The sequence below is a fragment of the Hibiscus syriacus genome, unplaced genomic scaffold (genome assembly GCF_006381635.1).
Source record: "Hibiscus syriacus cultivar Baekdansim isolate YM2019G1 unplaced genomic scaffold, ASM638163v2 tig00111280_pilon, whole genome shotgun sequence".
In the NCBI taxonomy this organism is placed as follows: domain Eukaryota; kingdom Viridiplantae; phylum Streptophyta; class Magnoliopsida; order Malvales; family Malvaceae; genus Hibiscus; species Hibiscus syriacus.
Window position 1 is genome coordinate 372,956 of NW_024063046.1, and position 25,672 is coordinate 398,627.

Genomic DNA, 25,672 nt, shown 5'->3' on the forward strand with positions numbered 1-25,672 from the left:
AATACATGATTGTGTAGACATCGATCGAAAGCAAAGTTCGGATAGGTCGTCAGAGTAAGATACACAAGAAAGAGAAATAGCTTGGTAGTGTTATTGGTGATCAGGTGGGTACATGATAGTAAGTGTACATTATTTTAAGGAATTAAGACTTGCGATGAGTCTAATTCTGATATTATATGATATAAGTGCTAAAGCATAAACATGTAGTGATATGGTGTTAGATGTATGGTATATGAGAAAATGCATATGTCTAATTGTTGAATGCATCTTTATGTGTGAACTATGTAAATGTTTGTATTTATGATAATAGGTCATGTGATCATGAGATATCTGATAAAATATATGTGAAAATAATATGACTCATATGTGTTTCTATTAGAATGCTCTATGATATGTTATGTATGTGAAATGAATGACATGAATACATGTTAGTATAATAAGATATATTAGATGTTATAATTGAATAACGGGATTGTATGAGAACATGTATATGCGAATATGTGTTGTATGATAGTGATCTATGAGATATTGATAATAAGTCATAAGATTACATGCATATGTAATATAAGTTAAAAGATAAAAAATAATATGTTATATGCATATGAGAAAAAAGGTATACGTGAACTACGTGATGTGACCATGTGTGAAAAGGATGAATAATGTGAAATTCATGAAAAAATTGTTATGTGAAAGTAAACTACGTGACTATGTGATCATATGAAATGTGATAAAGAGCTATGTGAAAGAACTATGTGATATGAATATGTGAATGTGTAATGAGGTAAAAGATAATGCCCATGTCATGTTTTATGAGAGCTATAGGTATAGTTGGCATGCCAAGAGTCGAGGGTCTACGCGGTCCTTCGGGACATAGTGGTCCTTCGGGATATATGTGTTATATGTGATCCTTCGGGACATCTAAGTGGTCCTTCGGGACAAATTCTACGCGCCCCTAATGGGATTTATACGAGTTGTGGTGACAGCATTGTGCACAACCTCTATGTACTCACATACCTTAAGTTCTCAATAGTGTGTATGGGCTTTGAAAAGAAAACATAATTGGATATAATGATATGTGTGTTTCTCGTGAAATGGTACATGTGATATGTGACATGTATAATTGATATGTTAGGATTACATGATAATAATGGTAACAAGTGCATATGTGTAACGGTGATATGAGATGTTATGTGGTTATGTATGATATGATCATAGTAATTATTCATGTATTGTTGCGTTTTGAAGTTATATTATGTGTTTATGTTCAATATATGTTCATTTGATAGAATAGAATTAATGACAAGAAAATAAGTAATGATTGGTTCAATAGATATGTAATTAAAGTGTGTATTATATGATATATGTATGTATTTAGTAGTTTGCATTGTGTATTTACATGTCTCACTAAGTCTATGACTTAGCGTGTAAGTGTCTTACACGCAGGTGTGGATAAGTCAGAAGATTAAGCTTCAGATCCGTAAAGCAGCATATCTCCGCGCAAAGTTCAGATCAGAAATATTTTGTAAAGTATGTCTTGTCATATAATTTAGTATGTTGGCATGTAACTAAGTCATTATACATGTACGCTCTGATGGAGTTTGTTAAGGTTTTAAACATGTTTATGTAAAAGAATTACTTTATAGAATAGAAGTTTTAAATTTTCTATGGGTTTTTATAAAAGTATATGCTTTGACTGGTCAATGTGACATCCTGGACTCGTATCCTGGTCGGGTATGGGTTAAGGGTGTTACAATCTTTAAGGTTTCATCATCAGCTAGATGAACATTCCCAAAATCACCACTGACATAGTTCTCCATGATTTCTTAGCATGGGGTAGAATGGAAAGATGCCCCTGAATCCAAGATCTATGATTCAATCGAACTGTTGACGCTTAGAATCATGGCATCACCTGTCTCCTTTGTCATGTTGCAGATTCATGTACGCCGGTATCTTTCTTCAGTGCTCGACAATCTCTTTTAAAGTGACCCTTCTTGCCACAATTATAACAGGTAAAATATTTTTTTCCATTTCTTGATTTTCCCTTTCTGGATTTCGATCTGTCACGATTTGAATTTCTTTTTGAAGTTCTCCCTCTAGACTCCGTGTGCAAGGCTGAGGAGCTTGATGCTTCACCCGATTCTCTCCGTCGAATTTCTTCACTCAATGCCAGATCTCGAATATCGTCGAATTTTAATTTGTTGTTTTCCGGCGAGCTGTTGACTATTGTAACAGTAGCATTCCAACTGTCTAGTAGAGATGATAAGAGAATTAAAGCTCGAACTTCTTCATCGAATTCAATTTCCACTGAACTCAACTGCGTTGTGATTGTATTGAGTTCATTTAGGTGTTGAGCCACTGATGCCCCTTCCGCCATCTGCAAATTGAATAATCGCCTCATCAAGTGAACTTTGTTCGAAGTTGATGGCTTCTCATACATACTGGAGAGAGCCGCCATAAGACTCGTCGTGGTCTTTTCCTTTGCTATGCTGAAAGCAACATTTCGGGACAACATCAGTCGGATAACTCCGAGGGCTTGTCTGTCGAGAAGAGCCTAGTCTTCATTTTTCATACCCTCTAGTTGCTTTCCTGAGAGAGGTTGATATAGATTTTTCTGGTACAAAAAATCTTCAATCTGCATCTTCCAAAAATCAAAGTCCACACCATCGAACTTTTCAATTTTCACCTTCCCTTCGTCTGCAGTCATCGCTCCCACTCGAATATAGCTTCGTTTGAATTGTTTTCGACAATTCTTATGAACCACAGTGTATTAAAACACCTCCGTCGACAAATTCGTATCGTCGACAAAATTTTTACTATTCACAAAATTCACTATTCACGTGAATAGTAATTAATAGTACCTCACAAAAAATTGACAAAATTCACAATCAAAAGCTCTGATTACCAGTTGTTAGGAAATAAACCGAGTACGAGTAATTTTCCTATAACCAGATTAGTGAGAATGCGAAATAAAAGCGGAAAAATAATACCCGAAATTGATAACGAAGTTCAACCAATTATGCCTACGTCTCCGGACTGCTGCAGATCTTTTACTAAAGAGAAAATTTACAGGTGTTTATAAAACACTCACTACTCACAAGAAAGCTCTCTAATATTGGGAGAAAGAAATGATTTTGGGATGATTTTGAAGCTAAATGAACTAGGGTATTTCTAGTTGAAGCTTAGAGATTAATCTTGTAATTAACCCTATTTCTATTTTAATTAAAAATCCCATTGTTGAAAACCCAAGCCGGTGCCCAATTTCTAAAAAAAATAAGCCCCCTTTTTTTTACTTTTCCTTCCAACATGTCTCTCATGCCAATGCAAGTAGAGATCGGCGTGAGTTGCAGACAGCTTTACAAATGTTTCCTCCTGGTAATTCTAAGAACCCAGTGATTATACCTGCTGTATTCCTTGTTGCTTGTCTGTCTAGCCCATAAACTTGTAATCGTTGTCACTGGTTCTTCTGCACTTAGTGTTCAAGGAGCAGCAGCCTCTCGTATTTATTCTGGAATCTTGTTGCTTAATCTGTGAAGATACCTCTGCATGAGAAGGTTACATTTTAGAAGCAGAGCAGAAATTGATAGCTTTGCTTAAACGAGTAGTTTACTTGCTTACACACCATGAATGTGTTTCCATTTGTCTATAGGAAGTGGGGAAGATGAATTTAGTGTTGTAGTTGCTATTTGACATATAACATGGTTTTACAAATTTGCCTTTGGACCTAAATTTAGGCTTTACATAAAAGATATTTTCAAGCCTGGTCATCTCTCTCCCTAGATCCCCCCCTTCTTTTTTTTCTTTCTGCTATATGCTAATCTGTGGACATTAAAGTGCTTTATAAATACTTTTAAGTTTTGCTGAATGAGAAGAAATGACAGCTAATTACCTTTTTCTTGATATTGATGGATGTTTCAATATCAGGTGGGTCTCCTTCTTCTTCTGCCTCTGATGTTGATAATTTAAACCACCCAACAGCAGCTGACAAAATTGCTTTTCCAAAAGGTGTTAGCTCTCCCCAGGTCGCTGGAAATCGTCCTAACTTTGTGCGGTTGCTCAATTTTGTAAGTGTAGTTATGTGATTTTGAAAGTGCAATTCATGTGGTTTTAATGTTATGAGTGATAAAGCATTACTGAACATTCCCGTCTCACCAACACATACTAAACTTTTCCCCCATAACAATTTTTTTGTGGTCTAATGCCCAAAAGCTTTTTTTTCACGTTCTCGCAAACCTTTTCTACCCCCTATACCTACTGGTTTCTGTAGGCTAAAATTGAACACATGTTTCGAAACTTGTGCTTTTAAAGCACAAGAGGTTCTTAAGTCTTGCTAATGAATTATCATCGATTATGTCATTTTATTCTTTATTGGTTTGTATATCCTCTACAAGTTTAGTGATCCATGTCCATGGTGACCAAAACCAAATGTGATACATTTTGCAGGCACAGGATGTAAATTATGCCATGGAAGCTTCAAGGAAATCACGAGTTGCTTTTGCACATGCTAAATCAAGTTTGTCGAGGAATGAAAATGAGGAAGTTATATATTCTGTGAAAAAGGCTCTTGATTGGCCATTAAAAAAAGAAAAACTAGTTGATAAGCATAACCTTATAGTAGGAGGAATTTTCCCTTTTGATGGTTTATCCTTGGTTATGCTGTTTGTGGGAGAGATGTTTCTTCTATCATCGTCAAGTTAGTCTGAGTTGTGGCCAAATTTGATGAGTTTGTTGCTGATTCATCTGATTTCAGGTGGAATGAATTGTGCAGTTGCATAAACAGGGAAGCTGCATAAGGTTCAATGGCTATGGTGTTCATTTCCCAACTGGAATTCAAACACCAGTGATAATATCTCAAAATTGTTTGTTTTCCCCATTATTTCAACTAGAAATATATCTGTTATTGTCCACCCCGGTGACGTTTTACAGTTGAAAATTTTGCCTACTTTTAGGGTTCCATTCAGCATAATCTTAAGTGTTTGTATTCATAAATAATGCTAAACAAATATTTGAAAATTATCCCTGGTGGTAAAAGAAAATGTTGATGTCTTTTGAAATTAAGCAACCATACTTATAAGTGAATATGTTAAGCGCATAGCTTATGAATGGGAAATTTTTTAAAACGGATATTATATTATAATTATTAAAAAAAATATTTATAATAAGAATATATGAAATTTGATTCTAATAATCAAATTATTTATTATCCCAAAATTATTTTTTTAAAATTATTTCAAAACTAATTAGAAAAAAATCGAATGAAAACATATAATTTTGAGAAATAACTTTATAGAAAAGAAAGAGAAAATTGAGATAGAGCCATATGATCAGATAATTGTAGTCTGATTTGCAAGTCAACATTAATAAAAAAAAATTCAGAACAAAGATATCCTCATCTCAACGGCTCTGAGCATCACGAAATTAACCAAAGAAGAGGAAGAAGAAGAAAGAAGGCGGCTCAGAAGGATCCATTGGTGAATTTCTAATCACGAAAAATGGTGAAAACCCATTCATAAAATAGGTAGTTTTCAATCATCGCCCCCTTATAGAAAAGAAAGAGAAAATTGAGATAGAGCCATCACGAAATTAACCAAAGAAGAGGAAGAAGAAGAAAGAAGGCGGCTCAGAAGGATCCATTGGTGAATTTCTAATCACGAAAAATGGTGAAAACCCATTCATAAAATAGGTAGTTTTCAACATCATCGCCCCCTTCATCCATTTTTCATTAAAAAAATGCTAACGAAGAGAAGAAGGAGAAAAAAAACAAGCGTAGATAAAACTAAACGGAAGAAATTGGACAGAATTAGAGATTTGAAAAAATTAAACAAGTTGCAAATCAATGGCGTTGTCTTTCAACTGCGAAATTAGTTTCTGCTATCGCGCATATATATAGCAAAAAAATTCAAATTAGGGTTAGGGTTCGTTGAGGGAGAAATGGACAAGCCATTTTACGATTCTACCCCTATGTTAAAAAAGCTATGATGATAAACTACATATTTAGTCACCCAAGTATTTTCACAGTTACGTTTTGATCAACTAATTATTTTATTTTTCAAAGTGATACCTAACTTTCAATGGTCGGTTCCATGCATTTAGCCTCTCATTTAGGGGTGCACAAAAAATCCGAATATCCGATTTTGCAAAAAAAATATCCGAAACCGGATTTGGGAAAAACCGGTTTTTTTTAACCGGATCGGATTTTTTTAAACCGGTTATTTTAACCGGTTTGGAGAAAAAAACCTAGACCGGTTTTTTTACCGGATAAAAAACCGGTTTGAAAAAAACCGATTAAAAAACCGGTTTTTATCCGGGAAAAAAAACCGGTCTGGGTTTAAAAAACTAGCCGTTAATATAGCCGTTGGGGGGGATTTTGTGACCGTTTTTGACCGTTTTTTTCTTTAAAAAATTACCATTTTACCACCCTAAACATGTATAAATAGGTTGGAGATGTATTTGGTTGATTACAAATTCCTCAAATCTTATTACACAACACTTAAACATCTCTCAAATCTTATTTTTGTAATTTTTTGTTCATCATGAGTAACACGACTGAATCTTCCGTCGGGGGAAACCTTGAAGTCGTGAGAGTGATCGAACACACTCGAAACAAAGACATTTGGGATCACTACGATTTATGTGAGATGTCAAATGGATCGAGGATGGCGTGTTGTAAACTTTGTCTAAAGTTTCTTGCATCGGAAGGAAACACAAACGTTGAAGAACCATTTGACAAAATCATGCAAGGCACTTCGCTCAAGATCGGATCCTAGTCAATCGAATCTTACACCGCAAGGTGGTGTTTTTGTTTACGACAACGAAAAATTACAAGAAGCGTTTACAAAGTTCGTGATTACAAAAGCATTGTCGTTCGACCACTTTGATGATGAAGATTTCACGACAACAATTCAACAACTAATGCAACCACGTTATACTCAAGTAAGTATTACTACCCTTAGAAGAGATGCTATAAAAATATGGCGTACGGCGAGGGAAAAAATGATTTTAGGATTCGAAGAACACCGTTATGGTGTGTCGCTTACATGTGACGTTTGAAGTTCCCCTCATAATACCGGAAATTCTTTTTTAGCCGTTACATCACATTGGTTAGATCAAGATAATTGGCAAATGATGAAAAGAACAATCGCGTTTGAATTATTCGGTGAGCCGCATACCGGTGCTAATTTATTTACACTTTTAAAAAGGGTAATTTGTCTTTATAAATTAGAAAATAAAGTTTTTTCTATATCCTTTGATAATGCATCGAATAATACAAACGCGGTTCCAAGATTGAAAATATTACTTTCACCGATTTTAGACGGTGCGTTTTTTCATACCCGTTGCGTTGCACACATAATTAATTTATCCGTGCAAGCCAGTTTGGAGGTTATTGAGCCGATTAGATTAGAATTTAAAACAATGATAAAATCGGTTCTTTGTAACAACAACAAAAGACTAAATGATTATAAACGATTTTGTAAGTCCGTTAATAAAAAAGCTTTGGGTCCTAATTTGGATTGTCCAACTCGTTGGAACTCAACTTGGATGATGATGCATACTGCCTTAAAGCAAAGGGAAACATTGCAAACATTTCACGATCGGCTTTTCGAGGGGTCATGTCCCAAACATTTTCCGGATTCGAGTTGGAAACTATAGCCAAAATAACCGATTTGCTTGAGGTTTTAAAATGCAACAACTTTTTATCCGGTTTTTATTACCCTACTAGCCCGTGGTTCTTAATCAAATATTTTGTTGGCTACCCGACTAAATGACTTTGAATTTGAAACCGAAGTTTTCCAAGAAATTGGCTTTGCAATGAAGGAAAAACTTTTAAAATATTTTAAGGAGATTCCCCCCATTTTTACTTGTGCCGCCGCTTTAAACCCAACGTTAAATGTTGGTGGGGTTGAAACACTAATTGAACAAATTGCGTTTGCTTTTAATCTAACCGATGATGAACCCAACTTTGTCCAAAACCAAATAAATTATTTTAACAAATGTTTTCGAGACATGTTTGCAATTTATTTAACTAAATACGGATCAAGTAGTGTAATACACGATCAAATGAGAATGAATGCGGAATCATCTAGTATACGTCCAAGTAACATAAATTTGAATCTTTTTAACACTCTTGTAAATTCCCAATCCAAACGATCACGTACTACCACCCCAAGTAGCGAGTTGGGAAATTACATGTCATGCGATTTTCTATAAAAAATGACATTTGAAGAGTTTGAAGGTTTGGATATTTTGGCTTGGTGGAAAGAAAAGGAAGCACAATTTCCGATTCTAGCCGCCATGGCCCGTGATTTACTAACCGTCCAAGCTTCTACGGTAGCTTCGGAATCCGCTTTTTCTGTTAGTGGCAGGGTTATATCGCAACGGAGATCAAGACTAAGTCCCGAGTCGGTGGAAGTATGCATTTGTTTAAAGGATTATTTGGATGGAGCGGCTCGTAAGCAACATATCACCACCCTAGAAGATGCAATTGATGCCGATTTGGAAGCAAACTTACACATTGAAGAAGTTGAACTTGGAATATCCCCTCCAAACGAAGAAGGCGAAGATGATGAAGAAGAGATGGCAATGTAGTTTATTTTATAACTTTATTTCAATTATCGTAAACTTTGTTTCAATTATCGAACTTGAAGTTTTTAAGTATTTGAATTTATCGAACTTGGAAGTTTTTTAAGTATTTGAATTTATCAAACTTGGAAGTATTTAAGTATTTCAATTATGTTGAGTTAATTAAGTATTTCAATTAAGTATTTAAATTTATCGAACTTGAGGTTTGATGCTTTCTCTTTGATTCTCTCTTGATTCTAGTTGCTTGATGTTTCTTGTCTTTGATCAATGGCTTCTAAGCTTGCTTAAATACACCTTGAATTACTTCTGAACTTTAGTGATAATTAATGAAGATAATATAGCCGTTTAAGTGTGAAAACATTTAATAAAAATGCTTGGAGCGTGGGGGAATCGGTACCCTCTCATAGGGAATCAGTTTCCTCTCATAGGGAATCGGTTCCCTAAGTGTAAAATTCAAATATTTCGACCGTTGAATAGGGGGGAATCGGTACCCCTATGGGGGAATCGGTTCCCTCCGAGCATTCTGGAAATCTCGGAGCCAAACCATTCAGTGAGGAATCGGTACCCCCTTGGGGGGAAATCGGTTTCCCTATGAGCAATCTGGAATATTAAAATCGGTTTTTTTATAACCGGTTTTTTAAAAAAATCGGTTTTTTTAAAACCGAAACCGGTTACACCGGTTAGGATATACGGCCCTCCAAACCGGTTAGAAACCGAACCAGTTATTTTATAAACCGGTTTTTTTTCTATGGGAAAAAACCGGATCGGATAAAAACCGAACCGGATCGGATTGAAATCCGACAAATGTGCAACCCTACTCTCATTGCGCATTACCGGATGCGGACTGACCTCCAACACGAGGAATCACCACTGGAAGGGAACAGTAACATGTAATTTTTCAGCGGATTCATCTCGGATGTCTTCTATGCCATTATCCAAAAGAGTAATATTCATCTACCACAGAACTCGAAACGAGTGGAAATCGATATTCGAATGCTAAGCCGCACCTATTAACATGCCAAATTAACAGTGAAAATTAATTGATATCCGATCTATTAACTAATTAATCAAAATCTTCATAGTGCAGATATTTATTGTTGTAGTGAAATTAGGACACGGTAATTAGCGGTTAATCAAAATAGTACATTGTTAATAGTTTTGTTAATTTATTGCGTAACAATTAATTTTAATTTATTTCTCTCCTCCATTGAACTTCTCTCGAAAAACATAACATTATATGACAATTTATACGTATTATTTGTTATATCTCTGTATTTTATTAATTAATCCCTATCTAAAATCTATCCACTTATCATGTCCTGCCATTCTAAGATATTTTATTCCATCATTATCTAATTAAAAAACAACAAATGGAACGGGAGAAAAAAAAGTAGAGTTATTATATTAAAAGCTTTGATAAATTTGTTACAGACATAATTTTTCGGTCCTATTACTACACCGTGCGATATTTGAGTGGGACAATTCTCAAACAAGTCAACTTTCCTCACAATGATTCATGTCTTATATTAACTCTCACAAAATCGATCACACTTGACAATAATTATTCCCTTAATTCGTTAGTCAATCCATGTTATTTTATCCAAGTAGACAAGTCACGTATTATAGTCCATAAGTCGCAATATAATCTTAAAGTCACAAGTACTCTTGAAAGGGAGATCTCGCGAGACATAGTGAATACTAAAGGGCAATCATACTCCTCAACCAATAGTGTGATATGGGACCCATAGGCCCAAACTATCCCTATGAATTTATCTTAGAGAGATATCGTATCATCCACTTGAACCAAATGTCCACACACCTAGACTCCACTTGAACCTAGAAGAAAATCAATTACACCATAATAACTCCACATGCTAGCTCAAGGTCTCAATTCGTTAGTCAATTTGCATTAACTTTTCCAAGTACATAAGCCACGATATAATCTCAAAGCCCAAATACTCTTGAAAGGGAGATATCCCAGGACATAACAAACGTTAGAGGGTAACTCCATTCTTCAACCAAGAGCGTGATATGAGACCAACAGGCCCCAAACCGTCCCTATGAGTTTATCTTAGAGAGATATCGTACCATCCACTTGATCTCATTGTCCACACACTTAGACTTCACATGAATCTAGGAAAAGGTCACTTACGGTCCTAAATCGTCCCTATGAATTTATCCTAGAGAGGTATCGTACCATCCACTTGATCTCAATGCCCACGCACTTAGATTTCACATGAATCTAGGGAAAGGTCACTTACACCATAATAACTCCACATGTTAGCTTAAGGTTATGTTATGTAATTAACCCATTGAAAAACAACAAACGAAAGGAAGAAGTAAAAATTAGAACTCGTTGAGAGTGGGATTTGAACTCACGCCCTTCGGACCAGAACCTTAATCCGGCGCCTTAGACCAACTCGGCCATCTCAACCCTTTCGCTCGTGGCATCCAATAAACCATTTAAAAATAGTATTAGTATTCAAACAAACGCACAGATGAATTCGTTGCCAAAGGACTGATATTTGGACCAACCAAGTGAAGAACAACTACTTGGTGATCAAATCCAGATGTACATAATTTATTTCTTAAAAATTAGTGAATAATTAAATAGAAAACATTAAATTTTAAGAAATCAAGCTATTAAAATGCGAGAGAAAATATCAAAACATTATTTTATTTTAAGATGATTTATGTAGGATGTGTGTGCGTTGTTAATAATTCAGAAAATTTTTAAACAAATTCATCTTAAAATCAACTCAAACTTATAAAAAATATTACTTTTATTTTAAGATAAAGCACAAAAATAACATTCCATTTCTTATCTTAGGAAATGCAACAAAAGAAAAAAAACCATCTAATGCAATCATTTTTATTCTTTTAAAAATTGAATAGGATCACTGGTGAGATCTAAATCTTGATTTTTACTGAGATTCTAATGAGTATTCTTTAATTTTATAAATGAAATTAAATCATTTAATTACAGATAAATTATCTATTTGGTTACTTCTTTATTCTCACATTTCTATTGTAGTTATTTAATTATTATTTTTAACTAAAAAAATAAAGATAAAATAATATATTTGAATCGTGATTTTTTTTTAATGAATTTATATCGAGTTCGAATCATAAATTTTTCAAGTTAAGACATAAATAAATTTAGATTAACAGTTCTGACCAAAAAAAAAAGAATGGTAAAAAATTCCAACCCATTATCTTTTGTCCAAACCTCTAGGATTTTAAAAACATCACCATTGATTGAGTCATTTTCTTGAATTAGGTTTAGGAAAGGCTAACAAAAATATAAAAAGAATTTCCCAATAACTTTCAAAATAGTTATCTAGGCGTTTGTTGAACATGTAAATGAGTCAATTGAACTAATGAGGTTTATTGAAGAATGAAAAAAAGAGTAGTAAATCATATCTTTGCTTCTTCCATCGTTAATAGCGGTGAATCCAGAAATATTTTTTAGGGTGGTCACGTGTGTATTAATAACATAAATTTTTTATATGAAGTTGACACAAATAAAATTTCAGGATAAACGCCCTCAGTAAAATGAACTACTAACCTAAAGAAATTTATATTTTAGGGTGGACACGAATTTATCTCGATTGGTGGGTTAGGTTAAGCTTTCTCATTACTGTTATTAATAGTCAAAGGATTTGGACAGGCAAACCATTTAAGGTTGTTGGGTAGAACTAAGGATATTTGAAACCACTTTGAGAACTTTGCATTTGTTTCCTTTGTGCCGATAAACCATCATTTTTCTTCATATTTACATTAAGGAATGTAAGATTAGGCTTTGTAATAAGAATAGGAGAATCTAAGATTACAAGGTGGATTATTGGATATAATATATTATTTAATTTATTTCAGTTGGTTCATTTGATCGATAGATAAATAAAAAAATTGAAAACTTATGGAATTTTCAAAATATTAATATCATTTTAAAGTATAATATAACAAAATATAATACAATATTCGACCAATCAAACGCAAATTAATATGTAGTTTATGTAGAAGTAAGAAAAATTTAACTCGATTCGAAAAAAATTAAAATTTTCAATTAGACTCGAATATTTTTAAATAAAATTTGAATTATAAAATAGAACTCGAATAATTCAAATTTTTAGAAATTAATGGATTGATTTTCAAGTCCCTCAATTTTGCATGATGTGTGTATCACATGTGAAAAATATGATGCAAATTATATATATGACTATAGGAAGTTGTTTAAATTAGAAAAATTATAAATATTTACAAATAAATTTAAACAAAAACTTAAAATATTAACTCAAATTTTCATAAACCGAAGTCAAAAGAAATTTAAATAAAAAAATATGATTTGTCAATTCAATTAACTTGAAATTTTTTGACTTAATTCGATCAAATACTTTTTTTTACAAATTCAATTAAATACGCAATCGTAGATATACATTTATATAAAATATTTAATGTGCCAAATCCCAAATTTATTACCCCTGGTCAATTGGTGGGGGTCATGTAAAGTGGCATTTTAGTAAATAACGAGTTCGTCAATGCCATTCTTCAAACTCCTTTTATCATTCGCTTTAAAAACAAGTTGCACACCATTCTGCCAGTTGAACAAACTGCAATATATACAAAAAAACAAAGCAATGGCTAGTACCTCTGGTTTTCTCCTCACCATTTCCTTACTCCTCCTCGGCACCGCGACTCATATCACCTCCGTGTCGGCCTACTCTGCAAGCGGCGTGCACGGCTTGACCTGGATACCGACGACGACGAACGAGTCCGGAAGCAGCTGTCGGGGGTCAACAGCCGAGTGCATGGCAAACGACATGGATGATGGGCTTGAGTTAACCAGGCGCATGTTGCAAACGGCGAACACACAGTACATAAGCTACGGAGCACTTCAGAGGGACACTGTGCCGTGCTCTCTAAGGGGCGCGTCGTATTATAACTGTCAGCCGGGAGCGCAAGCCAACCCATACAACCGAGGCTGCAGCGCCATAGCTCGCTGCCGGGGTTAAATGTTGTCCGCCGACGCCGTCTCCTGTTTCTTCGTTTGTAAAATGGAAAAACAGTTGCAATAAATGGATAATCTTAGTTAGAGAGTATGAAGCTTCCCCTTCTGGTGTGATGAAGATATGTATAAGACATACATATGTATATATGTCATCGTTTCTCTGTTGTTTAATTTGGTGGTTTACATTTTCTAGCCTTCTTACAAGTTTATCAAAATTTTTCTTCTTTGATTTTATTTAATAAACAACGTCATTAAATTTGATATTATTGTCCACTGTCAATTTGGTTTTCTTCTCTCTTTATCTCATTTTTTAATTTTTAATAAGAATAATTTTGTGTTGGTGACACATTTATTTCTATCTTTATAGCACGTTTTTTCAATATTTTTGTTGGATTTAAAGATATCACGATTGATGAAGATGGCGTTTATTTGTAATCCAATTGATCTCTTATGCAATGGATTTTCGGATTGAATTTGGATACGTGATTTTGCGTTCGTAGATAGTTTTTCACTACACTTAGCTCTAGTTTGCGGTTTTCAGTGGTCTTTCAATAGTTTAATCTTCTTTAGTAGTTTGTTTGCCGATGCAGTCAAATTTGTTTGTAATTATTCTTTGTTCGAGTAGTTTAGTTAGATTTTTAACATTTTTCATGTATGTCTTTTATGATCTAAAGTGGTTAATTTCATTGTTATAGAAAAATGTTCAAATTATATATTTAATTTATGACGATAGTTATAAATCCTTATTATAATTTTGAATATTTTTAGTTTTTAATAATACTAACGATTTATGTTAAGGAAAAAAACTAATATTTTTATCTCATTTTAGTCTGTTTGTATCTGTTCCCCCCCCCCCTTTTCTAGTATAATATTTGATTGATCAGGCGTTTTTTCTTTTCTTTTTGTATGTGTATGTGGATTCTGGTCAACCCTGTTTTGTAACTGCAACACGCAATGGCAAATTATGAACCAAACATGAAAATGGAGGGCAATAAGGAGTATTGCATGAAATAGTAAGGTATATTATATTTTGTACGGGATAATTTAAATTTGAATATGAAAAACAAAAAAGATACATAAAATATAAAAATAAAATAAACCTAACAAATCATATTTAGTTAGCTGATTTATTATATTAATTCAGTTCTAGACAATTTTATAAGTTACAATGTTACATCGTGGCACGAAAAAAAATATTATGTTTAGTTTTTTTTTACATAAAAGTTTAGGTTAGGAGTGACTCCTCCTATTCAGAGAAGGCATACCTAATATTAAATTGATATCTAAACTTTTAAATATTTCAATTTCATTTATATATGTAATTAGATTAAATCATAGTTTAACCTTTTTTCCCAAACATATAATAATATAGATTGACATAATGATTTTATTAAAAGTTTAAAAAAATTCAATTTAACTACTCAACTTTCAAATTGCTCCTATTTTAATCACTCTAATTTATTTTATTAATAATTTTTATGACACAACATTTTTATTATTATTTTATTAATATCTAGTTAAAAATGAAAGTTGGAGTGATTAAATTAGGAATAATTTGAAAGTTAAGTAATTAAATTTAAAAAAAAATTAAACTTTATTTACCAAAATAAGAGTGAGAAGATACTTGAGTGATGAATGATATAATTTACCCATAAAAAATGTGTCACTCACCCATTAAGTTTTTAACAGCTCTTAAAACGAAACATAAACTAAACGTTAAGTATGATTTTGAAAAAATTGAAAGCTTAGATATTAAAAAAAATTAAAAACTTAGATATTAAAACGGATCGAAACATATAGGTTATGTGTTAAAAATGTAATCTACCCTTTTGTGTGGTGGGAGGGGGGGAGGGGTTTGGAATTTTATTATCTTAAGTTCATCTATAGTAGCCGGCCGAAGCCTATTTACCTACCCTGCCCATGGACGTCAAAATAAGCTGAAAAAGGAACCACACATTCTTCAGCTATTTTACTACTTGAGTATCAGATTTAAGTACGTGTTCAATACGAATATGTTCAAGTTTTTTCACGAATATAGAAAGGTCATCAGATATAAGTACGTATACATTCGTATTTAAATGACTATCAAACGCAAGTGTCCGACATCCATACTTAAAACGAGAATGAATAAGTCCATGATGAACAGAAAAGATGTTCGCTTATTACAGCTATTTATACTTGTGAACTACCCTGGTATATGGTAAGGTTATATATTCGACATGAGTCTATTCGATTTTCCGTGTGTTTAGGATATCATACCCCGACACATTCCTGACACCCATATCTAGATATGTATCAAACACGAATATTTGACAGGTATTCGAAGAAAAAGAGAGAGCTGGAGCAACATAAGTATCAGCCATTAAAATGATAAAAAGTGAGAAACTGCAGAGCATGCTATCATCTTCTTCCTTGCAAGACTCATCTCCTATTCCTCATTCTTAACCTCAGTTTCCTTCATAGGGATCTAAAATAGTCCTAACCAAAGGAACAAATGATAACGAACGAGAAAGAGACTAATGATCACCGTTAAATGCCTCATTCAACTACATGTTTCTAAAATCGGAGCATCCGCCGCAATCTATTTTCATTTAACTTGCCCTAGAAGCATATTCGATCGACAATGTATCACCATGTTCAAATATTGACAGAACCAAGTTTGCTGATATGCTACAAATACAAATAGCTGCGTACAAAAGTATGGGCTAAGTTTTCCTCTGGAAAGCATTGATTAACGAACTCATAACTTAGATAAGGAACAAAGAATACTATTTCTCCAGACCCTTTTTTTTTCTCCAGACCCTTTTTTTTCTCTGAACATAATCAGGTCATGGAAGATTCGAATAAAAGGAGACGAAGCTCCATACACCAGACCAATAGCAACTATTTCTCCAGACCTAAAACATAAGATTCTCACCGCATACACAAACTATCACTTAGCATGATAAGATATCATATAAAGCATATATCATCAAGAGGATGATACCTTAACGGCTTTAAAAGCCGGATGAAGTAGTCCAAGCTCATCTTTCACCTCGAGGGGGTTACCGGTCTCGTTTCGAACTCTCTTAACCCTTCTACTACCCAAAGCTTTGTTAGTAAATCCATACATCTGAAGAATCTGATTATCCCCAAAGTTGAATGCTCTATCCATCTGCTTCAAGCACCTCTCGACCGAGTAATCCCCGAACTTCCCACAAGGTTTACATCCCACAAAGTGAGTCACCAACGGCCAACGATGATCACCTAAACCTGGATGATAATTCTCAATCATTTCCTCATATCTATCAACCAAGATCCCCCAATAACCGTGCAAATAATAAGCACTCTCTAAGTAAACCTTATCACCCCACATCTCTCTTTGAGTAGCCAACAAATACACCATTGCAGACTGATCATCAGCTTCGAAAACCGGGCGATCCTTAAGTTCCCGGGTCAAAACCTTTCCTGCTTCTTCTCTAACCTTGCCTTTAGGTCCCATCGGAGCCCAAGCATCGAGAATATCAAGTGCCCATTGTCCATTCCTCAACAAAAAGCTCCCAGTATTTAGCCCAATCCAATTCTTTTGATCATAAACCATCTCATTCCAGCCGTGCATAACAAAGTTGGAGTCTTTATATCGTTCCCAAGGAACTTCAAATGCCATATCAGTAAACATGGCGTCACTATCCATCCACCACAAGAACTCCACCTCCGGATGCGAGAGCAGAAGTTTCCGAATCAGTGGTAATTTCGCCCAAAACCCTGCCATTTCCGCATCCAAAAGCGCCATGTTGTAAAATATCTCGATCCCGTGTAATCTACAGTAATCGATCTTGTTCTTGATCGATTTCAATAAATAATGATCACCGACAGGGTTCTCACAAGGTTTGGGAGACGACCCAGTGACTAAGAGAACTCTAGGCTTGTTCGGACCGATGAAATTTGGGTAATTAGGGTTTTCTTCCAGCCATCTAGATCGTTGCTCGTCCCAATCAGAGATTTTGGGCCCGAGAGAAAAGGGGACGTTAGGGTCGCGTTTCGACTCGTCGGACTCCTCGTCGAGTAAAATCTTATTAATGTCGAACTCGTTGTAGTTGTTGGTCCCGGCGTTCGTGTCGGCGCCGACGTTTTCATTCGACGACGTTGTTTGGACTTCTTCAAGTACGCGATGCGGCTCGGCGCGTTTCCGGGAATAGAGGTGGAGGTGGTCGCGGATATCGGCGAAGTCTTGCCCCGGAGTCCCGAATTTCCCGGCTCCGATAGTGCCACGTAGGACGACGACGGTGAGAACGAGGCAGAAGATCGTGACCTGGAAGTGACGTAAAGCTCTCCGGATCTTCCTAGATCTTTGAGCTCCCAAACAATTGTCTATCATCTTCCTGTTCCCAGACCCGACCTGATCTTAACTTCAGTGCCTAACAATGCCCGAATTGTAGAACAGAGAAGTGAAAAACCTAGGAATTGGAATTTGAAAGCTTTTCGAAAATTAGCTGATCATATTTTTATATGTAATGAGATAAGGGAGGTAGGATGGTAGGTTGCTCTAACATTAGGTTGAGATACCTCTAATAATTATAAATTGTTCATTATAAGACTAGATCCACGATTATAAAATAAAGAGTCTTTTACTCTATCAACTGAGTTGAACGAATAATTCAAAGTTTATTTTAAATATTTCCAGAATATTTTTTCCCTTTGTTGGGGGATGAAAATGGCGCTTTGAATTATTTTTCAGACAGGAAATTGTTAAGACAGCTGTCGGGACCCGACGCGGCGCGATGTGTCGGCGAGGGTTTCATTTGTCGTTTGAAACTTTTTTACAGTCCCTCATTCTTTATTTTTTAACAGATAATTCCTGTTTTAAAATTGTTTAATGGAACTAAACATTGTTTATAACCAATTCAAATTTAATTGATATCACTGTTTAAAATTACACCATAATTTATTATTTTATAAAGAATCTATAGTTGAATTATAATATTCTAAAAGTCACCATTAAATTATTTTATTTATCTATTAATAAAAATCATCTCACTTTTATGATATTCATTTTATTGAGTGAATTTATATTTAATCATTAAATTATGAATAACTTTATATTTTAATCACATAATTTTAAGTTGTGAGTTAGTATTTTTTTAACAGAATTTTCAATGACTTTATAGTTTATTTTTATATTATCGCATATTCTTTGAACATCTTCTTTAGCACAGAATATAGGCTTTATAGATTTTTTTTATACTTTTGAAAACAAAAATTTAGAAAAATGCGAAAATGAATGATTTGATTTTTAATTTCATTTTGTTTCATATTTAAGCTATTTTTTTAGACCTTTGATGTAGACACTTTGACTCTTATCTTCGACTTTCTTATACAAAACTCCTATAAAGTTGGGTTAATATATTGCTTTAGTCCCTAATTTTAGTTGGCGACAAAAGTAACCCTCAATATTTATACAGAAAACTATTTTTATCTCCTATTTTTTAATAACATTTTAATTTTTTATCAAAATAATTAATATTGTATATAAACTGTTAATTGATTGACAATCAAGTAATTAACACATATTGTTTTTTTGAATAAAAGTCTCTAGTCTTATTAAAAAGTATAAATATCCAAAATTACAATGGGTTTACAACTATCATCGTAAATTAAATACATAATTTAGATATTTTTCTATAACATTGAAATTGCCACTTTAAATTATATAAGGATCATATATGGAAAATGTAAAAATATATACAAACAAATATGACTGCATCAACAAATCAGAATCGAGCGTCGCGAGAAACTATCCACGAACACAGTCGCGTATCCAAATTCAATCTGAGGGTCCATAGCAGGAAAGATTAACAAGATTACAAATAAGTATCATCTTGATCAGTCGTGGCGTCGTTAAATCTAACCTTGATAAAACATAGAATAAAAAAAACAGTCAAACGACCAAGAAAGAATGCGAAAAACATACCACAAAGGCAGAAAAAATGTGTCATAAAGGCACAGAAAAAATGTCACAAAGACAAATATTTTTATTAAAAAAGAAATAAAGAAACAAAGAGAGAAGATAATCGACGGTCGACAACCAACATCAAAACCAATGTCGCCACCAGCTAAATAAAATCAAAGAAGAAAAAGTTAATATAATCTATAGAAAACGATATAAACTCTAGAGACACTAGAATCACTATCCTCTAATATCTTCTCCAATCACTCAAGACTTCGACGAACTCGTCTCATCGATCCATACATGAAACTCAACCTCAAACCACTTTAATCTATAATATCCATCATCCAATTGATTTAAAATTACATTATATAACTCACTTCATTCTTTTTCACCAGTTTCGTTGTTAAGATTTGAAAGAAAATTTCCATAAAAAAGATATGAAAAAAATTGAGGGATGAAAGTTACAATTTACCTATTAATTAGATGCTATGGTAGTTTAACAAGGTAATTGAGAACGCCATATAATCGTAATATACGGAAAACAATTAATAAATATTATCATAACTGAGATTGATGTAATAACTCTTTTTAATTTAATAATAATATCATTTTTTATCATTAAATTTTTAATTCAAATCAGCTTATCCAACTTTGACTACAAATGGAACCACACCTCTCCGTCCAGCTCATGAACTGGGGATGGCGGTACCATATTGGTGGGGCCGGGGTACTTTATTTGACCGTGAATCCCACGTCGTGAATCTTCCTCATAAACAAGTGTAAATTATAAATTTAATCAATTAATTTTATTCTTTTAGTCATTAAAATATTTTTTTAGTTTTATTATTCAATATTTTAGTATTATATTGTTTCTAATCATTCAACCTTTAGATCATAAATAATGTGATAAAATAATAAATTAGTTAATGATATTGTTTTGAGTCTTTAGAAAAGTCATAAGAACGATAATCGTTTTCAATCCTTATAAAAACTTACAAGATTACTCTTCACTTTCCTACTATTCTTCTTTATTCTCATTTTCTCTCCCTTTATCTAAACTAACTCAGATTTCGATCCCCAATACGTTACGCCAGGGTTAACTACCAATAAATCGAAAAAATTTCATCAGATTAATTTTTACAACCTTTGACGTCTCTTTAGTTAAAACACATACCAAAATCTATAAATATATCATTAAACACTATAATTATTAACTTTTTAGTTTTTATAATTCGTCGTTAAATAAAATCAGAACAAAGATATACTGTTTTTCACCGTTGAAATCTTCAAATAAAAATTATAAAAATCGTATTTCTCTTGTATTTTTCTTTTTTTAAAGATATTTGAAATTTAATAAATCCAACCCAAAAATCATTTTCAAGTCTTTAAACACATGAACAAACACCATTCATAAAAAACCTACTAGCTTTTAGATTTTAAGGTTAATCCACCATGTCTAAGAACAACTTTGACCAATCATTTCTATGTTTGATTTCGTCAAAATAAAATTATTCTTTTAAGCCAATAAAAAAATGAGACCCAAAATCAATAACTTAATTATTTTGGAATAATATCAAAATCATCCCCTAATGTTTACTAAAATAGTCATTTTACCCTCTATTCCATTTTATAACAAAGAGGCCCCTAATATTTTAACAAACTAATCATTTTGCCTCTTATTTTTTTGGAGCATTTTAGCCCTCAATGTTTTATTTGAGGTTAAAAATGTTTTTATTTTGAAGCGTTAATCGTGTGTTATCTAATAGTTTTCATATATAGAGGGAGCTTTTTGTCCCAAAATGAAACGTTGAGGGCCAAAATGCTCTAAAAAAAGGATATGAGTCAAAATGACTATTTTGATGAATATTAGGGGCTACTTTTGATATTATGCCTAATATTTTTGCCAAAAGAATCTTCAATCATTGGGTCAACTCTTAAAATTATCTGTTCAATCTAAAGAAGCATAAAAGTTTTGTGGTTAAAGAAAGCGATGAAACCTACTGAAAGTCTCGGGGGTGGTGGCCCTAGATGACGATGGCCTTAAAATTTAGGTGATGGGAGGTTAGATTTTAATATAAAAGATTAGAATATGACGATCTGAAAATTTTGGATTTAACATTTATTAAAGATTGTGGTCGATCGATAAGGTGATCAATTACAATGAGCAGTGGTTAAAATTTGAGTTAATGTCTACATAACTCAAACATTAATAAAAATAAAATAAAGTTAGAAGAGAGTTAAAGAGATAACTATTGAATAACATAAACAAACAAATTTTTAAAAATTAAGTGATTAAATTAAAATGTTCTAAATTTTAATAAACAAAACAAGAACGAAAATAAAATTGAGTCACAAAATTTATAATTTACCTATAAACAATCCTGCAATTAATTTATTTGAGAAAAAGTCAAATCATTTTCTTCTTCTCCTCCTCATTTCTCATTTATTTATTAATTTATTTGTTTTCAAAAACTCCATTTATTTTGATCTACGAATTATGCTACAAAAATTCAAACATCTCTCACCTCTCCTCTTCTACGCACGTTAGCCATGGACCTTATGCACCATTCCTCCACTTTCCTCCTCCCCTCCATTCCCGTCGACAGCCACCGCCCTCCTCTAACATACGCCCTTGTGGTTCTTAACCAGAGCCTCCCCAGATTCACTCCTCTGCTTTGGCAGCAAGGTACTTATCTTGCACCCTCCTTTTTCCCCTTTGTTTTATTTGTTTCTGTCCTTTTTTTCCTGGATTAATATCTTGTCCTTTTCCTTTTTGTTTAGTGCAGCCCGGCTTCACCTCTGTGCTGATGGTGGCGCCAACCGTCTATTCGATGAAATGCCTCTGTTCTTCCCTAAGGAAAATGCTTCCGATGTTCGACGCAGGTTCTTTTTTGTATCTCTTTGCTGCTTTTGTGGTTTTCTTATGCGATTCAATTGGAATCCATTAAATCGGCACTGTCTGCATCATGTGATTTGAATACTTGCATTAGTTTAGAAGTTTTTGAGTTTCATCAAGATTTGATTCAGAAAATCATTAGAGTGCAAAAATTGTGGTGAAATAATTGCGGTTTAATGATTTCAAGTGTTCGGAAAATTGACGTGAGAAAGTTCTTTAGAACTTTGAAATATAAAAGAAATATAAAATTTATTTATGAAGTTAATGTTTAGAACTTCGAGAATAATATTTTATTTAAAAACTTAAAATTCAAATGAAAAAAAGGCTCAATTTTCTTGTTATTTGGCTTGGATTGCCAAATCATGATCTTATTCGCAATAGTTGAAATTTTTTACTCGTTTAGCGTTGCATTTATAATGAAATGCAGTTTTAGACCTAAAAAATTATGCCAACAGAAAAGCTAAAAGGGATCTTATATTTGATGTTAGCTGATTCTGGGAAAATGCTTTGGTTGTAGTTAATTTAAATGATGTGATAACATAGGCGCTTTGCTTCATAGCAGATACAAACCGGATGCAATTAAAGGAGATATGGACTCTATACGAAAGGATGTACTTGATTTTTACAAGAGCATAGTAAGTTTTCAAATTTCTCTTTGTAGATCATGTTGATGGTGTTTTCCTTCCATGCTTAAGGTTGCTCTCACTTGTTCTTTGCCGGTCTCGTTTTTCTGTGAGCATTAGCATCTTTTTCCTTGGGGTTAACATGTTACATCCCTCTAGTTTTTATAAGCATTAGTCTTTTACCAATTGAAAATACCAGTGTCTTTTTCCTTGTAGTTAACTTGTTACCATCTCTCTAGTTTATATGCGGTTGCTCAGACATTTTCACTTGCTTCTTTGGTGCAGGGAACAAAGATTATTGACAAATCTCATGATCAAGACACCACAGATCTACATAAATGCATAACATACATTCGGGACTCCTCTTCGGATGTGAACAAATCTAATGTATGTTAAATTTAAATGCTCTAGATTGTTTATGAACATTCATTTTGCTTTTATTTTATGTTTATTATCACGAGTACTTCAATAGTGGTTCTGGTAGCTGGTATTTGTTGTGTGTTTTGACTGTTAATTTATCGTTTCTTTTTCCGGATTTAATGGCAGCTTTGCATTCTTGTTGCTGGAGCCCTTGGTGGACGATTTGACCATGAGATCGGAAACCTAAATGTCCTGTATTGTTTCTCATCCCTGCGAATAGTCCTTTTATCCAATGACAGTCTCGTCTACCTTCTTCCTAGGACTCACCGTCACGAGATACATATTCAAACTTCTGTCGAGGGACCACACTGTGGACTCATCCCACTCGGGATGCCGTCAAGTAGTAGTACTACAACTGGGCTTCAATGGAATCTGAGTAAGTATATGATTACATTAACCGTAGACATAATTTCATGTTTTACTCGTGTTATCAGTTCTGCATGCCTTATTATGTTGCTTTGCATGTACATGTAGTCAAAGAAACTAATTTGATTCTATATGCTTTATTATGTATCCCATCCATTCACTAATAAATATCGGTAAATCTTATACCTGTTTAGAATGATGTTATCTGTGTCATTACATACGGGGACGGAATTAAAATAAAAAAAAAGGGATAGGATGGGGGCGTGCCCCTTCAAATTTATTGGTCTAATGACAATTTGAATCTCTATAAGTTTAAATATTAGACAAATTAGGCCTTGTTTCCTCCAAAGTTTGAGTTTAAATACTTAATGAGCCCGTGTGTTTTTGAAGTTCAGTAATTTGGCCCCTCCCGATGTTGGATCCGGCTCTGCCCGTGATTATATAATGAGCCAAACTACTAAGGGGATATTGGCTTGTTTTTGGGTGGTGGTAGATATCAAATGTCACTTAAAATAGCTTCTTTCCTGTTATCGTTTCTGTGTCATTCTCTTCTATCCTCTATTCACGCACACCGATGGTGACGGTGCCGTCACCGTGAACCCGCGTAACGTGGATAGAAACATTTATAACCAACGCACTAGTGTGTTAGTGACTATATTTGAACTTCAGTCTGCTGTTTTAGTAAGTACCTATTTTGCGGTATTCACATATATAACTCATCATCTAACATGCTATTGCTAGCATATGGGATCATTCCTTTCTACCGTTCTCATAATTTCACCCAAGAGTCGGCTTCGACATTACCGATATGACTTATTATTAATATTATCTCGTTCCAGATAATACGGAGATGAAATTCGGTGGTTTAGTAAGCACGTCGAATGTAATCGAAGGAGAGAAAGTCACGGTGCAATCGGATTCCAATCTTCTTTGGACCATCTCCATTAAGAAGTTGTAGTCTGAATTTGCATTTCTCTGAGTTTTCCCAGGCTGCAGGTTTCTCTATTTTCTGAATCTAATTCACTTTGGTCCCATTCTGATTCTTGTGTCTATAAAATATGTTTGGATGGTTTCTCTATTTTTTATGTTACGTGGATTTGGGTTTAAGTGTTGGGTAAGGATATGTATCTGATACGAATATAGTTGATATTTTTAGAAATTATTTGTGTATTTAGAGGATCATTATGCATTCGGATATCCGAATGAATTATAATTGCAATATTTGGATAATGAATATTAATCATAATATTTGAATATTTAAGTTTGTAAATATTTAAACTTGCTATATCTATTGCTCTCCCTAGTTAGTTGTGATAAAACAATTGATTAATGGAGATACAACATTTGGTTTTAATGCATCGCGTCAAACTGTCGAGTAAAATTAGTTTTTTAATTTATTATTTTAAAAAAATTATCTAGAATTGTAAAGGGAAGTGTGTTTATTTTTTTACTTTTTATTCCACGCTCATTTTATGATTTATATTTAAGGTTTATCAAATCGTTTTAGCAATCTTAATGGTGAAAGGGAGTTGTTCTCTAAATGTTCCGAGTTTGAATAACTATTATATACAAGACTTGTTATCAATTGACTATAAAATTCTTAAACATATACTATTTTATAATCTAGACTAATAAAAGAAAATTTATATACTTTTTTACAATATAAATGTGTTTTCTTGTAAAGTGTATTGGTATAGCTATCAAACATTTGTTGTTTCACAAACATTCTTATACATTATATTTTAAAAAAAGGTAAATTCCATCTTTTCTCATTAAACTTTACTCTCTTTCATATTTTATTCACTAAACTTTCAGTTTTTCCAATTTACTAATTGAATTTTATAGATTAAATT

General features: G+C 33.4%; 4 protein-coding genes and 4 non-coding genes across 8 annotated transcripts; 3 read left to right on the forward strand and 5 right to left on the reverse strand.

Annotated features, from left to right (window-relative positions):
* Positions 1-3,294: 3,294 nt before the first annotated feature.
* Positions 3,295-4,790, forward strand: LOC120157959 (cysteine-tryptophan domain-containing zinc finger protein 3-like). Its single transcript, XM_039168914.1, has 4 exons — positions 3,295-3,372; positions 3,922-4,061; positions 4,441-4,655; positions 4,748-4,790. The coding sequence occupies exons 1-4, from the start codon at positions 3,360-3,362 to the stop codon at positions 4,788-4,790; spliced, it is 411 nt and encodes a 136-aa protein (XP_039024845.1). The 5' UTR covers positions 3,295-3,359.
* A 524-nt stretch (positions 4,791-5,314) lies between these two features.
* LOC120157981 lies at positions 5,315-5,397 on the reverse strand. The gene has a single exon (XR_005519187.1). It is a non-coding gene; the product is annotated as a small nucleolar RNA Z155 (small nucleolar RNA).
* Positions 5,398-5,445: 48 nt separating this feature from the next.
* LOC120157980 lies at positions 5,446-5,539 on the reverse strand. Its single transcript, XR_005519186.1, has one exon. It is a non-coding gene; the product is annotated as a small nucleolar RNA R41 (small nucleolar RNA).
* A 71-nt stretch (positions 5,540-5,610) lies between these two features.
* LOC120157979 lies at positions 5,611-5,706 on the reverse strand. The gene has a single exon (XR_005519185.1). It is a non-coding gene; the product is annotated as a small nucleolar RNA R41 (small nucleolar RNA).
* A 5,225-nt stretch (positions 5,707-10,931) lies between these two features.
* Positions 10,932-11,011, reverse strand: TRNAL-AAG. Its single transcript has one exon. It is a non-coding gene; the product is annotated as a tRNA-Leu (tRNA).
* A 2,203-nt stretch (positions 11,012-13,214) lies between these two features.
* On the forward strand, positions 13,215-13,589 carry LOC120157960 (protein RALF-like 1). The gene has a single exon (XM_039168915.1). The coding sequence runs from the start codon at positions 13,215-13,217 to the stop codon at positions 13,587-13,589; it is 375 nt and encodes a 124-aa protein (XP_039024846.1).
* A 2,402-nt stretch (positions 13,590-15,991) lies between these two features.
* On the reverse strand, positions 15,992-18,023 carry LOC120157969 (xyloglucan 6-xylosyltransferase 2-like). Its single transcript, XM_039168919.1, has 2 exons — positions 16,572-18,023; positions 15,992-16,052 (listed from the first exon to the last, which is right to left on the reverse strand). The coding sequence occupies exons 1-2, from the start codon at positions 17,940-17,942 to the stop codon at positions 16,014-16,016; spliced, it is 1,410 nt and encodes a 469-aa protein (XP_039024850.1). The 5' UTR covers positions 17,943-18,023; the 3' UTR covers positions 15,992-16,013.
* Positions 18,024-22,001: 3,978 nt separating this feature from the next.
* On the forward strand, positions 22,002-24,936 carry LOC120157949 (thiamine pyrophosphokinase 1-like). The gene is made up of 6 exons (XM_039168908.1): positions 22,002-22,200; positions 22,301-22,397; positions 22,973-23,045; positions 23,319-23,420; positions 23,580-23,829; positions 24,659-24,936. The coding sequence occupies exons 1-6, from the start codon at positions 22,065-22,067 to the stop codon at positions 24,775-24,777; spliced, it is 777 nt and encodes a 258-aa protein (XP_039024839.1). The 5' UTR covers positions 22,002-22,064; the 3' UTR covers positions 24,778-24,936.
* The last annotated feature ends 736 nt before the right edge of the window (positions 24,937-25,672 follow it).